The sequence below is a fragment of the Cricetulus griseus genome, chromosome 3, assembly GCF_003668045.3.
Source record: "Cricetulus griseus strain 17A/GY chromosome 3, alternate assembly CriGri-PICRH-1.0, whole genome shotgun sequence".
Classification (NCBI taxonomy): domain Eukaryota; kingdom Metazoa; phylum Chordata; class Mammalia; order Rodentia; family Cricetidae; genus Cricetulus; species Cricetulus griseus.
The window spans coordinates 210,752,056-210,768,557 of NC_048596.1; the positions used below are offsets into that span (position 1 = coordinate 210,752,056).

Here is a 16,502-nt window from a genome sequence, read left to right on the forward strand (position 1 = left end):
TCGCATGCTGTGCTACAACACTGTGAGGTTTCCCCAGTATAAGTGTCATTATTAGAACTTTTTTTTTTAAAGTTCCAAAGCCAAGTGAGGCTACCAATCGCATCACCTACCCTGTTTCTTCAGATTAACTACTGTCTGTAGTGGGTTCTCAGTGGATGTGGTGGCATCAGCATAACCTATGCTTCAGGCATCCTATAGAAGAAGATTATTCTTCAGGGGATCTGGATAAAAAGGTAAATTCTTATCTGCTGTGAGTTCATTCTAAATATTTTTAAAGCCTCAGGAAAAGAGCCTCAAACTATAAAGTATTATACATGCTATGCTACCTTTATGTTTTTAGAGAAGATGCCTATTTGATTTTTGGAATAAGATATGTACACTCTCAGCTGTATCTGTGACTTTTGCCTTCTCTTCATTTAGGCTTTGTATACTGACGTCGCCTCCCCTTTGACACTAGATCACTTCTTTCCATGCTCCTCTGCTGCATCACTTTCTAATCCCATGCCTTAGTTTTTCTTTTAGGAATTGAGCACTATCCAAAATCCTTGTTTCCCCAGTTGTCTTCCTTTCTGACTTGGGAGATCAGGATCTTGGATGCTTTCTGCTCAGGCCCCACTGACTGAGCACTGGCATGTGAAACCCTGACCAAATATCCAGAGGATAGTGAATACAAGAGGGAGTTAATTAAAAATATTTTGCATTCCTGTGAAACTTTTGGTTATAAAAAGTGTTTTAAAACAGCCAGAGAGATGGTCCAGCAGTTAAAAGTACTTGATGTTATCACCTCACCTCAAGCACTCATCTTTATTTTCTCTTTACTACTTTTCCTGTTGCATTTAGGAAGATTTCTCAAGTCGTAGCATGCTTGCATATCTGTCAACTTCTACTTAGACATTATAAAATTAAATTATGGTTCAGTTTCCAGCATTCATATGGTGACAAAAAACCACCTGTAACTCCAGTTCCAAAGAGATCTAGTTCCTTCTTCCAACCTGCATGTATGTGATGCACATACATAGATGCAGGCAAAAATTCATACATAAAATGAACTAGTCTAAAAATTTTGGTTTTGATGGTACACAGTGGTACATGTCTAAAATCCCAGTACTCAGGAGGCTGAAATAGAAGAATTACAAGTTTGAGGCCCTCCTCAACTACATAGTAACATCCTATCTCACAAACACAAAAGGAACAAACACAAAAAATAATAATAGCCTTAGAATTTTCATGTATATGAGAGACTTCGATGTTTCTATCTGCATATTTTAATTCAAGTGCACTTTATTGTCTTCTTATAAGTAGGTTTTTTTTCTTTTCTTTTCTTTTTTTTTTTTGGATTGGTTTATTTTTGAGACATGGTCTCCTTATGTAGCCCAGACTGGCTTTAAACCTGCAGTCCTCCTGCATCTGCCTCCTTAATGCTGGGATTACAGGGGTATGCTGCTATGCCTAGTTTACTAATTCTTCGGTGTTTTCAAAGCATTTAAAGAATTCTTTGCAGCTGTAAATAAAGTAATTACATATGTCTATGTATTCCTCTCTTGATATTATTCAAGTATGCATTTTATTCATGAGTTCTAATCCAAAATTCCAACCCTTAATTCTTTTTTAAACATCCATCTTTAAATGGATTTAATCTTAGCCTGCTTAAAACTGAATTTATCTTGTCATCTGAAGTGAAATGCCACTTTTTACTTACCCATTTTGAGCTTTAGGAGTAGATAAATGTTCTTGAATCATTACCTCTGTTCTTTCTATGTCTTGTACATATACCTTATTTTGAAGATAGCCAAATATTCAGTGGCAGGCCATATAGTCGCTATAATAACAGTCCTAAAAAATTGAGGTGGGGAAGAAGCCATGTGAGTTTTGTTGCTGATGATCTTCCCTAGTTAATGGTACCAGAGTGTGAGTTCCATCTTGTAGAGCAGGCTTTAAATCCAGCCAGAAAGTGAGTGCTTGCTCCCATGATATTCTTGCCACACTATTGCACTACGTGAACATACCTTGCAAGGACAATAGTTTGTGTAGCACACAGGGTTCACAGCTGGGTGAGATTGTTCATTACTTTTCTCTCCTGGAAGCATGTACCATGAAACGAGCCAGTAAGGGGCGAAGCTTCTAGGTTGGTACCAGCTTGATCTTTTCTTGTTCTATATGACTCAAGTATGTTTTATCTTTAGCAGTAGGGTCTTACTGTCAAGTTCTGGAGGGTAACCAAGAGCAATAGCAACAGCTTGTAATGTTTTGAGGGGGCACTCTATGGGATTACATTGACCAGCAGCTCCAAAGGTGGTAACCCATATTTAGCGCTGAACTTTTTATTTATAGCCTGTGGTGTCTAGGAGGGGCATTGTCCCCATTATCAGGTAACATCATTTAAACTCCTTTTATATATATCTATAAATATTTTAGGAAACTTCTCTAGTAGCAGTTTCTATATGGCCTTTTCAAAGGTCTTTAGTGTTAGTTATCCACTTGCTCCCAGACTTCTCTATCCTGCCTTCCTATTCCTTGTCCCAGTTAACATTTTTTGTCCCCTTTTTAAAAAAAATTTGATTGGATGAGTTTATTTTTTCTCCATTTTTTAATTTGAATTAGAAACAAGATTGTTTTACATGTCAATCCCAGTTCCCTCTCCCTCCCCTTCTCCCTTGTCCACCTCCCCAGCCCCCAAACTAACACTCTACCTATCCCGTACCCTTTCTGCTTCCCAGGGAGGGTGAGGCCTTGCATAGGGGGTGTTCAGAGTCTGTTATATCCTTTGGGATAGGGCCTAGGCCCATCCTCTTGTGTCTTGGCTCAGGGAGTATCCCTCTATGTGGAATGGTCTCCCAAAGTCCATTCCTATGCTAGGGATAAGTACTGATCTACTACAAGAGGCCCCATAGATCTCCAAAACCATGCTGGTTTCCCAGCTATCAGTCTGGGGACTGTTTTCGGTTCTTATTATTTTCCTTTCCCTGCTCATACCACATGCCTGTATTCTGTCCCTCTTCACTTTAAGCTAACCCCCTGTAACACCTTACTAGTTTTTTTTCTTTTCTTTTTACCTTTCTGGGTATTTTAGTTTAAATAGAATTATCTAAAAATTCAAAGGTAGCATCCATGAATGAGAGAGAACATGTGGCATTTGTCTTTCTGGGTTCATGTTATCTCACTCAAAGTGATTATTTTTAATTCCATTCATTTACCTGTGAATTTCATAGTTTCATTTTTCTTTGCAGTTGAATGTACCACATTTTCATTATCTATTCATCATTTGATAGACATCTAGTCTGTTTCTCCTTTCTGACTTTTGTGACTATAGTAACAGTAAATACTGATGAGCAGGTATCTCTGTAGAAGAATATAGAGTCATTTGGAAATGTGCCTAAGAGCTAAACCTGGATCATATGGTACACTTATTTCTAGCTTTCTCAGGGACCTCACACTGATTTGCATAGTAGAAACACCAGTTTGTACTCCCACCAGCAGTGAACATGTTTCACCTCCATGTACACAGCAGCATTTGTTGTCCTTAAAAAACAAAATATAGTCATTTTAACTGGGGTAAGGTGAAATATCACAGTGGTTTTAGTTTGCATGTCTCTGATGACTAAAAATGTTGAATGTTTAGAAATATATTTATCAGCTCTTTGTAGTTCTTGAGATTTTCTCTGTTTCATATTTCATTTTAAGTTGGGTTTACTTGTTTATTATTTGCATTCTTTGTATAATCTAGACACTAACTCTCTGTCAGATATCTAGGTGGTAAAGATTTTTCTCTGCTTTGTCCCTGGAATGATGACATTTTTGCTATACAGAAGCTTTTGTTTCATAACATTCCATTTGTCACTTGGTTAATGGTTGTATTAATGGCGTCCTGTTCAGAAAGTCTTTTTCCTGTGGCTATAAGTTGAAGCATATTCCCTACTTTCTCTTCAGGTTCAGTGTCTTACATTCATGTCCTTGATTAATTTGGACTTGAACTTTGTGCAGGGTGAGAGATAAGATAAGGATCTGCTTTTATTCTTTTGTATGCTTCGCTGGCACCATTTATTGAAGATACTGTCTTTTCTTCAACATGTATTTTGGCCTCTTTTTTGAAATTGAGGTGACTGTGGGAATATAGGCTTATCTTTGGTTCTTCAGTTTTATTATATTGACTAATGTGTTTGTTTTAAGACAATACTATGCTGTTTTTATTACTATAGTTCTCAAGTGTTCCTTGAAATCGTGGGTGGTGATATTTCAGCAGTATTTTTATTGCTCAGGATTATATTAGCTAGTCTGGGTCTTTTATATTTTCATGTGAAATTTGCGATTAAGTTTTCAACTTCTGTGAAGAATTTTATTGAAATTTTGATAGGGTCAAATTTTAATCTATAGATTGCCTTAAGTAGGATGGTTATTTTTACAACATCGATCCAGTAGTCTCTCCTTCTAGTATCTTCTTTAGTTTCTTTTCTTTTCTTTTCTTTTTTTTTGTGCACCAGTTTCTTTCTTCAGTATTGAATTTTCATCTTGCAGATCTTTCTTTTCTTTGGCTAGATATATTTCAGGATTTGTTTTTTGAGGCTGATGTAAATGGGAGTTTCCCAGGTTTCCTTCTCAATATGTTTGTCATTTGGTATGTAGGAAGGCTACTGATTTTTGTATATTAATTTTGCATTCTATCAGCTGTTGGAGTTTTCTGGTGGATTTTTGAGGGTCTTTAATGTATAGAATTATATGATCTGAGGTAAAGATATTTATTTTCTTGTTTTCTATTTGTTTTCCCTCTATCTCCCTCTTTTCTCTTATTGCTCTAGTTAGGCTTCATGAGCTATTGTCAAAGAGGAATGGAGAAAGTATATCTCCTTGTCTTATTCCTAATTTTAGTGGTAATACTGAGAAGTTTATTTATTTATTTATTTATTTATTTATTTAATTTGTTCATTTACCATTTTCATGATGTGAGCTCATTGTTCCTTGATTGAGATATGTCTCCTCTATGCCTAGATTCCTCGGCACTCTTATCATGAAGGAATGTTGGATTTTATCAAAGCCCTTTTCTGCATCTAATGAGATGATCTTTGAATTGCTTTATGTGGGAGATTTACATCGATTATTATGTATGTTGATATCTCTATCTCTGGGTGAAGATGACTTGATTGTAGTGGACTTGAATGTAATTTTTTTTTTTTTTTGAGGCAGGGTTTCTCTGCATACACTTGACTGTCCTGGAATTTGCTCTGCAGACCTGGCTGTCCTTGTACTCATAGATATCTGTCTGCCTCTGCCTCCCCAGTGCTGGCATTAAAGGCATGTGCCACCACTGCCTGGTTTTGGATAATACTTTTAAGTATTCTTGAAATTGGTTTGCAAGTATTTTATTGAGAAATTTTGCATTTATCTTCAACAGAAATATTGGCCTATCGTCCTGTAATTTTGTTGTTGTTACCTATCTGGTTTTGTTATCAGGGCAATACTGGCTTTATTGAAACAATGTGTAGAGCTGAGCAGTAGTGGTACACACCTTTAATACCAGCACTCCGAAGGAAGAGGGCCAGCCTGGTCTACAGAGAGAGTTCCAGGACAGCCATAGCTGTTACAGGTGAAATCTTGTCTCTAAAAAGCAAAAGCAAAGCAAAACAAAATAGAAGAAAAAGGAAAAACCCAATGTGTTGAAAGGAAATGCTTTTTTCCTTTATAGAAAAGTTGGAAGAATATTGTTATTAGTTCTTTGAAGGTTTGGCAAATTCTGCATCAAATCCACTTGGCTCTAGACTTTTTCTAGTTGGGAAATTTAAAAAGATTCTATGTGTATGTGTGTTTTGCTTTCATGTATGTATCCGATCCCCTGAAATTGGAGTTATAGGCAGTTGTGAGCTGATATTTGGGTAAGCATAGCTTTTTCTCTAGCCTCTAGTTAGGGAGATTTTGCATTACTAATTCCATCTTGTTTGCTATTGGTCTGTTTGAAGTATTTATTTCATCATAGTTTAACTCTGGGTTATATGCATATAGAAATTCATTCATTTCTTTTAGATTTTTCAGTTTTGTGGAGCATAAACTTTAAAGTATGTCTATGATTCTCTGATTTTCCCTAGTGTCTGTTACACCTTCTCCCTTTCTTTCTTTCTTTCTTTCTTTTCTTTCTTTCTTTCTTTCTTTCTTTCTTTCTTTCTTTCTTTCTTTTACGGCTTTTTAAAAAAATTTTTTATTAGTTCAAATTAGGAACAAGCTTGCTTCGCATGTCAATCCCTTCTCCCTCTCCCTTCCCTCCCCCCTCCTTCCTACTTACCCCCCCACCTCCACCCATCCACCCTCCACTCCCCAGGTAGGGTAGGGCCCTTGATGGAGGGCTCACCAAAGTCCACCACATCATCCTGGGCCGGGCCTAGGCCCTCCCCGATGTGTCCAGGCTGAGAGTGCATTCCTTCATGTGGGATGGGCTCTCAAAGTCCCTTCTTATACCAGGGAAAAATACTAATCCACTACCGGAGGCCTCCTAATTGGCATCCATGTTCAGGGGTCTGGATGAGTCCTGTACTGGCCTCCCAGACAGCAGTCTGGGGTCCATGTGCTCCCCCTTGTACAGGCAGCTGTTTCTGTGGGTTTCACCAGCCTGGTCCCAACCCCTTTGATCTTCATTCCTCCCTCTCTGCAACTAAGTTCCAGAGTTTAGTTCAGTGTATATCTGTGGGCGTCTGCCTCTGCTTCCATCAGCCACTGGATGAGGGCTCTAGGATAGCATAAAAAGTAGTCGTCAGTCTACTATAGGGGAAGGGCATTTAGGTTATCCTCTCCACCATTTCCTGGATTGTCAGTTCGTGTCATCCTTATAGGTCTCTGGAAATCTCCCTAGTGCCAGATCTCTCCTCGGACTCCCTCTAATATGGTATCTCTCATCCTGCTCTCCTCTATTCTTCCCCCACTTATCTTCTCCCTTTTCATCTTGAATTTTATTGATTCAATTTTTTCCTGTCTTTTTTGTTTGTTAATTTCACTAGAACAGTGGTTCTGAGTCTTCCTAATGCTGTGACTGTTTTATACAGTTCCTTATATTGTGGTGGCCCCAACTGTACAGTTATTTTCGTTGCTATTTCATAACTGTAATTTTGCTACTGTTATGAATCATAATGTAAATATCTGGGTTTTCTGATGGTCTTAGGTGACTGAAAGAGTCCTTTGACACCACCCCAAAGAGGTCAAGACCCACAGGTTGAGAACTACTGCACTAGTGGTTTGTCAATCTTGCTAATTTTTCTAAGAACCAACTCTGACTCTGTATTTTTTTATTTCCTTAATTTTACCCTTATTTTTATCCTCTCTTGACCACTATTTTTTGGGTGGTATTTGTTCTTATTCTTTCTTTTTCTTTTCCTTTCTTTCTCTTTCTTTTTTCTTTCTTCCTTTCTTTCTCCCAAGACAGGGCTCTGTGTAGCTTTGGAGCCTATCCTGGCACTTGCTCTGTAGACCAGGCTGGCCTTGAACTCACAGAGATCCGACTGCCTCTTACTCCCAAGTGCTGGGATTAAAGGTGTTCTCCACCAACGCCCTGCTTGTTCTTATTTTTTCAAGTGTATTATTAAGTTGTTAGTTTGAGATCTTTCAAATTTTTTCAAGACTTGTTTTCTATGTGTATGAATGTTTATATGTATTTGTGTATTGTACCAAATCCATGCATGATATACCCTTGGAGGTCATAAGAGGGAATCTGATCCTCTGGAACTGGAGTTACAGTTATAAATCATCATGTAGGTGCTCGGGACTGAACTTGGTTCAGTTACTCTGCAAGATCAGTAAGTACTCTTTGCATCTTTGCAGCCCTCTCAAATTTTTGTGGTAAGCTGTTCTGCAATAAACCTTCCTCTTAGGGACTGTCTTCATGTGTCCCATAGATTTTGGTGTATGTTATGTTTTCATTTTCAGTCAATTCTAGGAATTTTAAAATTTCTGTTTTAGTTTTTTTTTTGCTTAACCCAATCACCATTCAGTAGTGTGTTGTTTAGTTTCCACAGGTTTGTGTACTTTCTGGAGTTTCTCTTGCTGTTGATAACCAGCTTTGCTCCATTGTAGTCAGGCAGAAGACAGGATGTTATCACACTTTTCCTATTATAATTTTTGGCTTCCAGCACCCACATGGTGACTCACAACCATTGATGTCCTCTTCTGACCTCCATGAGTAGCAAGCACACACATGTGGTGCTTATGCATATATTGTTAAGATTTGTTTTGTGGGGCTAGAGAGATGACTCAGCCGCTAAAGGCTCACAACCAAAGATTTGCCTTCAGTTTGGCTTTGTCCTTTTAGTCTCATAATCTACAGGTTAGGTCTTTTACCCAGTGTCCTACTTTCTCTCTGTTTTCCCATGGTCCATGGTCCATTTCATTGGTAAGGCTTTCCACTGAGATTTATATTTGCCTTTTTGAGTTTTGCATTTCAGCATCATTTCAGTTTGGATTTTCTTCAGCAATTCTGTTTCTGTTGAGTTCTGTTTTCACATCTTGGATTGACTTCCTTACTTCCTTATTTCATTCATCTCATTGTTTTTGCCCCTTTGGAGTATATTCATGTCTTCTATGAGTTATTTGAACATGATTATAATAATTCTGAATTCTTTGGAAAATTTTCCAGGTTACTTTCATTAGGTTCCATCATTATGGGATATAGTTATGGGGGAACCATGTCATCTTGGTTTTTGTTTCTACACTGGAACTTGTGCATCTGGAGTAGTTTGTTGGTTGATTTTCTTTCCCGCCCTCCCTCCCTCCCTCTCTCCCTCCTCCTTCTCCCTACATTCTCCTCCCCTCCCCTCTCTTCCTTCCTTTCTTTTGTTGTCTTCCTCCAGTGGAAGTATTTACAGTGTTCAGGAAAGTACTTAGTTGTAGGTCTGAGAGGCCTGCTTTCTTCTGTAAGGCTGGTTCAGGGAGAATCTGAGCAGCATAGGTGGGCCTAAACAGGGAAAGCTGGGTTTCCTGCATGCTATAGGGGGATGTGCAGGCAAAATTCCTAGGTGGACCTATCACAGGAGGCAATGACCAGCACCTGGAGTATGATTTCAGGATGGTGTAGATGGGCATAAGCATGGGAAGTGGGATGCAGGAGGCTATGGGTCCAGGCTCCTGGTGCAAGGGATTTCTGGCCGTGTTGTTAGGTGAGCTTTGAATGAGTAATGATGAAGTTTAAGTCCATTAACTCTGTCAATACAGTTACAGGCTTAATGCTTATCATTTACCAGCTTCCTCAAAGCTAATGAGCATATAGAATGGCAATTTTGCAGATTTAAGTGCTTTCTTTTTTAAAAGGATACATCTAAAGTCTAACATCAAGCATATATTATTGTGTTCTATGAGTTTAATGATGGTCTCTTAATAAGATTTTGGATGCCCAGAGTTTGGGCATAAGAGAATTATCATTGCAGAATTCTCTTAGCTCACCTCTAGGATTTTAGTACAGCCTGTGTTGGAGGGAACTTACAACTTGTTTCTTCATTAGTTTTGTTTTGTTTTGTTTTTCTGAGACAGCATCTCACTATGTAGCTCTCGGCTGGACTGGAACTCACTATGTAGACCAGGCTGGGCTCAAGCTCACAGTGGTCTGCCTGTCTCCTCAGGGCTGGGATAAAAGGCATGTACCACTGTGCCTGGCCCAGGTATTCTTTAAAAGTCATATTTTTATATTATAATTTTGTATGTGCATGAGTGTGAATATAGAAGTCAGAGAACAACTTGTGGCAGTCAGTTATCTTCTTCCATGATGTAGTTCCAGGATCAAACACAGGTCATTAGTTTTGACAGCAAGAGGCTTTACTCACTGAGTCTTGTTGGCCTGCTGGCCTGTACCAGGTAGTCTTGACACTAAACTATTTCTGACAGAACTGTTGTTTAATATGGAGTCCAGAGAAATATACTTGAAAGATAAAGTAACTAAAAGTGTGATCTCTCTCTCTCTTTCTCCCTCTCTCTCTCTCCTTCTCTCCCTCTCTACACACACACACACATACACACACACACACACACAGAGAGAGAGAGAGAGAGAGAGAGAGAGAGAGAGAGAGAGAGAGAGAGAGTTCTCATCTTTTGAAGTTGGAGTGTTTCTCTACAGCAAGTAAATGCACAGATTGCAGATACTCATGCACAGTGAATCTTTTGAGGATATTTTAATTTTCTTGAGTTTTTCTGATGTAGTTTAATTATCATCAAATGTCTCACCTTTTTTTTGATTGAATAAAGGAAAAACAGCAAATCATTGAGATGCACTGGGTCTCTGGCAGAGCTTGTCAGAGAACTCTGATCCTATGGAGTAAAGTTTTCCCATCTGAGCAGCCGTCATAGTCTTAAAATTTTCCCACCATAAGCTTGGCATTGTGCTATGCCTGTAGTCCAGTTACTGAGGAGGTCAATTGGTAAAACCTAGAGTCTGAGTCCCCTATCTAGGAAAAAAAATGAAAAGCAAGTGTTGGGTAAGGACTGCTGCAGAGGGTGCAGCAGCATCTTATGGGTACATGCTAGCTAAGTCTTCTCTTTAGGTTAAAGTGGTTTGCTGACCTGAGTTAGTGGGAGCTCACAGACTATGGACTGACAGCTGGGGAACCTTCATGGGACCAAACTAGATCCTCTGAACTTGTCCCTTACCTTCACATGCACAGTGGGTGACAATGTGGCTTGTAGCGGAGGGGGGCTGGCAGTGGGACCAGGACCTTTCCTAGGTGCATGAACTGTTTTTTGGAGCCCATTCCCTAAGTAGGGATACTGTGTTAGGCCTTGGTTGGGGAGGGGGCGTGGGAGGCTTGGTCCTCTCTAAACTTGGTATGCCAGACTTTGTTAACTCCCCAAGGAAGGACTTACTCCCTCTGAAGAGAGGATGGGGGTGGTGGTGGAGGGAGGAGCAGGAGAAGGAAGGGGAAGGAGAGGGAACTGGGGTTGGTATGTAAAATATAAATAAAAAACAACAAGTTGAAAGCATGATTTATATTTTGCTAGTCTTTGATCTACAAACTGTCAGTGTTACTGAGTTGAGTTCAGGCCAGCCATGGATACTAACTGAAAAAACTCACATACACACAAAACTCCCAAAGTAAAAGTACTATCACTATTTTTAGTAAATAGTTTTGTTTTTAAAAAATGTAAGTTTTTCATAAAACAATAACTTGCAATAGATTTACTGTAACTAAGATGTTCATTGATAATTTCTATTTTACTTTCTAGTGTGGTACAAATCAGTAGGCAGAACCCTCTGGAGCTGTCTTATATGGGCTTGCAAGAGCCAGATATGTACATCTTTTTCAACTTCGTGTCTGTGGTCTCCATTTGTAGCCTGAAACAAGTCATGATGCATAATACACATGTATATATCACAGAATTAAGGAAAACTGTATGTCAGGATTCCTATTTCCTAGGATCTAGTTATTAAATATTTACTAGCACTCCATTAGGTAGAAATCCAGTAGATTTAAATAATGTGAATTCTGTAGCTCTGGTGAGATGGCTCAGATGCTGAGATCACTTAATACCAAACTTGATGACCTGAGTTTGATCCTAGGGAACTACACAGTACAAGGAGAAAACCAACTTGTCCCCTACCTTCACATGCACAGTGGTGTGCACATACATGAAGTGGCATACACACAGTGCATATACACATATACAAACTCACTCTAAATGTAATAAAACAGTTAAAAAACAACAAGAAACTCTGAGGTAGTTAGCACGTTTTAAGTATAAAGATGTCCTGAGACAAAAAAGTTTGAGATTTAGTTGTGAGAAGGGTTCCTTTTGGCAGTTAGTCAACACAGAGGTAAATGCCTCTTTTTTTTTTTTTTATAATTTTACAGTGTTGCCTTTTGGCTGAGATTTGTAGAATAAATCCTTTTTATCTTTAGTTGTTCAACCTATGATTGTGTCTAAGATGTTCTTTTCTCCTACAACCCAAAGCAGATGATATTGAGATAGGCAGGCTGAAATTGCTTGGTAGGTTGTCTGTATCAGTTGCCTCTGCCCTCATTTGTCACTTGGTAATCAAGGCGTAGATCAAGGTCTGGCTTTAGTTCTGGCCCCAGAGAAAGCCTTCACTTTTTGTTCAGGGTTACACTGATCTTTCTGCTGTATTCCTGTGACATTTGTGGCTGATGAGTGGAGTTAGCTCTTTACCTGTTGGATCTGTTGATTCTTAGCATTGGTTTGTTTGTTTTTTTCCTAATTCTACTTTATACCTTAGTCCATGTAGTCAGTGCTCAGCATATGGTTTCTCTTTTATGTATTAAATTGTAACCTTTAGATTACTAGAGAACCTATTTGCTTTCTTAGAAAATGGTGATTATAAGTAAATCGTAATTAATTTTTATAAACCTAGTTGGTTTTTTCCAGACAAGGGTCTTGCTGTGTTCCCCAACCTGGCCACAAACTCATGATCCCCTGCTTCAACCTCCTGAGTGCTGAGATTTCAAACATATGCCATCATGCTCACCTTGCAAACACAGTTTAAAATAGTTTTTAAAGTAATAGACACTAGTAAAGTAGCTTGGGACTCATTGGTGTTTTTAAAAAGTGAGGTCACACATAGAGGCTTCCATGAAAATTAACACCTTGAGGTTCTCCTACTCAAGGTAGAAACTCCCAGTGTATTTCATTTTCAAGATCCTTGAGTGGTTTGAATAAGCAATAATGCACAGTGAATCTAAGTGAAATTAAGAAAAATTTCTAAAATTATAGTGGTTGAAAAGACACATTGATTACTAGAGACCTTAGTAGGTTTCAAGTCCAGTCCAAAGCATGTTTGTTGAAAGTGCTCAATAGGTGGCCAATGCCTATATTTATTACTTTTCTCTCAGTTCAAAATTGATGGATGGCTCTGAACCTCTCTCTTTTGATACTCCATGTTGGGAGGAGGAGAAATGACAGGAGGCTACACCAGCCCTGAGACAGGAGGCTTTTCTGGAGCAGGGATACTAAAGGTTTGAAAGGTCCTGCAGTATCTTTGCCTTATGGTGACTGTGTGTGTGAGTGTGTGTTTATAGACTATGAAATTACTTTTTCTTAAACTAATATTGAGACAGGGCATGAGTTTGCACCTAAAATAGTAAATGAATTACCATATACAAAACATTTCATTTATCAAAAAAGTAATCCGTTTAAATTTCCTCCAGTTTCTCTTAAGGAGTTAAAGAGGAAGAGTTTGTACTTCAGCCTGAAAAGGGCATCCCTATTAGTAGCCATGAGTTGCATCGAGGTAGTTTAACTGCTTTAGAACTTTGTGCTTGGAACATTCTTAGCTGCCAAAGCATGGGCACCAAAAGTGAGGCGCATGGGTTCTTTAGTATCTGTCACATCAGAGAATGACAGTTCCAGGAAGGTGACTACCTCCTAATGGTAAGTACCCCACTTGTTTGTCATTTCTTAGACTCAAGAAAAAGAAAAGAAAAGTAGGCTGGTTGTGTTAGCAAGTGGTACTCTTAAAAATAACCAGAAGCAATCCAAGCCCAGCTTTAATCCTCAATGATGGTCATTTTTTCAGGTTTCTGTAGCTGGATCAGGCACTGGAAGAGGCTCCCCAGCTGTGACTCTAGTACAGTTACCTTCAGGCCAAACTGTACAGGTCCAGGGAGTAATTCAGACACCACATCCATCGGTTATTCAGTCACCACAAATACAAACTGTTCAGGTTAGCTTCCTTCCTTGACGATTTGTCTTTGACTTTCTTGAGCTTTAAAATTTCTTCTTTTGTTTAATTCATTTATCATCATTTAATTCATTTATCATCATTTTATTTTATTTTATTCTTTTGGAGACAAGGTTTCAGTATGTAACTAAGGATAGCTTTGAACTCCTTATCCTCCTCCTCAGCCTCTCAAATTATGGGACTATAGGCATGTGCCACCACACTTGGCTCTTTTGTGTAATTTTATGTTCAAGATGTCTTCTTGGATACTTGGAAGAATCTCTTTTTATGTATGGTACATTCTTTTCTGCTGTGTATATAGATTGACTTATGGGTTTTGGTGTTGTCCTTAATTTACATGATAATTGCTATTTATTTAGCAAAGCTCTCTAGTGGTATTTTGAGGGTTCTCAGAAGACATTGTAGTAAATGTAGTACTATGAAGACTTCAGTCCTGGCTACTTACTCACTCTGTAAGCCAAGTTGGGCTGAAACTTGAAGCAGACCTCTTGCCTCAGCCTCCTGAGTGCATCATTGTATTTGGCTTTAGTGAATGCAAACCTTAGACATCAGGATATTACTATTTATTTACTTTGGTGCTGGGACTTAAATTCTAGATCTTCATGTATGCTAAGCACATGTTCTAGCACCTACTATACCCCAGACCCAAAGTAAGGATTCTTGTCACTGGGTACTTTATTTTCATGTCATATACATCCTAAGACTGAACGGGGACTTTTGTAGACATGATTGTGATACAATGTATATTGTTCTAATTATTATTATTACCAGAATGGTCACAGGTCCTAAATTCTTGAAAGTAGTTTTTTCATTAACAGATATAAATTATTGTGTGCTCACTTTATAGCATACTTTTCTTGTCTACTAAACTGATTTCTGTTTCTTTTTTAGGCCAACTTGTTATTATTCTTTAAATGTAGAAATTATTGGAACCTAACTGGTGACAAACAGCCTCAAATCTATGAGAAAAATGGGCATGAATATACTTAATCTTGCTTTTGCTTGCATGCCTGAGTGTAGTTTATCACAGAACACCTTGAGGACAATAATGATACAATAAATTCACATACCTTCTAAGCTTGTTTGTCTTTTCAGAATAGGTCTCTTTTCTTTGTTCTCAGGGTGTAAAAATAATTCCTATTATTGTCTTTAGTTTTCTGTGATGACCCTTGATTCCAAGAATTTGTGATTTCTGATCCTAATTATAAAGTAAGAATGTTTTGTTTTGCTATTTCTTACATTATGGCTTTTATTGGAAGTATAAATTTTACCCGGCTGATGTTGAAAGGCAGTATTGTCTTATATTCCAAATACTTCATTATTGAGGTTGTTTTTTGTTAAGTGAATGATTTGATTGTCTTTGTAGAGATAAATTCTTATCTTAGAACTTCTGTGTTTTAAGTGACAAGTCTTTCTACCTAAACTTTAAGTGTTTTAATGTTTTTACTAGTGTATATTAATTATATGTAGCAGTGGTTTCATTCATTATGATAATTCATAATGTATTTTGTTAATATTCATCTCAACTTTTTATTTCTTTTTTTCTGCTTTTTTGAGACAGGGTTTCTCTGTGTAGCCCTGACTGTCCTAGAATTGGTCTGTAGATCAGGCTGGCCTCAAACTCACAGACATCTGTCTGCCTCTGCCTCTTAAATGTTGGGAGTAAAGGTGTGTGCCACCACTCATCTCAACTTTTCTAAACTGGATAAGATAATGGCCTTACTGCACATGAGGGAATTGCTGTAGTTTAGGACAGTTGTGTGAAATGTATTGCCAGTGTAAGATACATGATACATGACCGGATAGGGCAGCATTTTCTCCCAGTAGGTTATGTTCATTGTGTGTATGTTTTTGTAATAGTGCCTTCATTCAGTATGACATTTCATAATGTATTTTGTTCATAATCATCTCAACTTTTCTATTTCTTTTTTTCCTGGTTTTTTGAGACAGGGTTTTCCTGTTTAGTCCTGACTGTCCTAGAACTTGGTCTGTAGACCAGGCTGACCTTGAACTCAGACATCTGCCTGCTTCTGCCTTCCTGGTGTATCCATGACCAGAAGTGCCATTTGTCTATATGCTTTGTAGACTATACATTCCTTTTTATTAAAATAAGAAATGGATTTTTAATATACTTTTACTTGGCAAACAAGTTTTATCAATTTATTCTGAACAACATTTTGTTTTGAACTGTGTATACTTTGTGGCATGACTAAATTGGCTAGTTAAAACATACATTACCTTATTTTTTTCATGCTGGAAATACTTTAAATCTGCTAATTCTACACAAGCTTGTAATTTTCAGAGAAAAGTATACTGATACTCTTCTTTCTCCTCCATCTTCTTGGCATTTTTCTAGAGAAGAGTTTTGAAGCTCAAGCTGGTTTCAGACTCACAGTGTCTCTAAAGATGACCTTGAATTTCATATGCTCCTGTTTCTACCTTCAAATACTGGGTTTATGGGCAAGCACTACCACACCAGGTTTTATGTGGTGCTGGGGATCAAGCATACAGCTTCATGCATAATGGAAGCACTCTACTCTGGGCCACATCCCCAGCCCCATGCTATTCTTAACTTACCATCTTTATAGCAGGAACTACATGTTCTTGATATTTTTACTTTTTCCCACATCAGATTTTCATATAATTCTAATATGAAGTTTCATAAATTCACCTCCCCTAAACCTTAGGGTTAAATGACTATTTATTTAAATTGGCAGAAGACATGTTTAGAGATTCAATATTTTAGTTTTCTTATTTTCTTTAATTGTCATATCATTGTATTGTTGCCGGGCTTGAAAATGAAATCATGCTGAAAACTGATGCTTTTTATTTTTACATGTCTGTCTGTCTGTCT

At 38.0% G+C, this 16,502-nt stretch overlaps 1 protein-coding gene across 23 annotated transcripts in view; it reads left to right on the forward strand.

Moving 5' to 3' along the window:
* Positions 1-16,502, forward strand: part of Crem (cAMP responsive element modulator) — an 80,330-nt gene that overhangs the window by 34,728 nt on the left and 29,100 nt on the right. For 13 of the 23 annotated variants that reach the window (XM_027405378.2, XM_027405380.2, XM_027405390.2 and 10 more), the window contains one exon: positions 13,484-13,630. The exons of 9 other annotated variants lie outside the window; for them this stretch is intronic. In XM_027405378.2, the coding sequence (XP_027261179.1) occupies positions 13,484-13,630 (147 nt within the window). Of the gene's footprint in view, positions 1-140; positions 234-13,483; positions 13,631-16,502 lie in introns of those variants that run through there. One more of the 23 variants, XM_035442786.1, reaches the window with a different exon arrangement.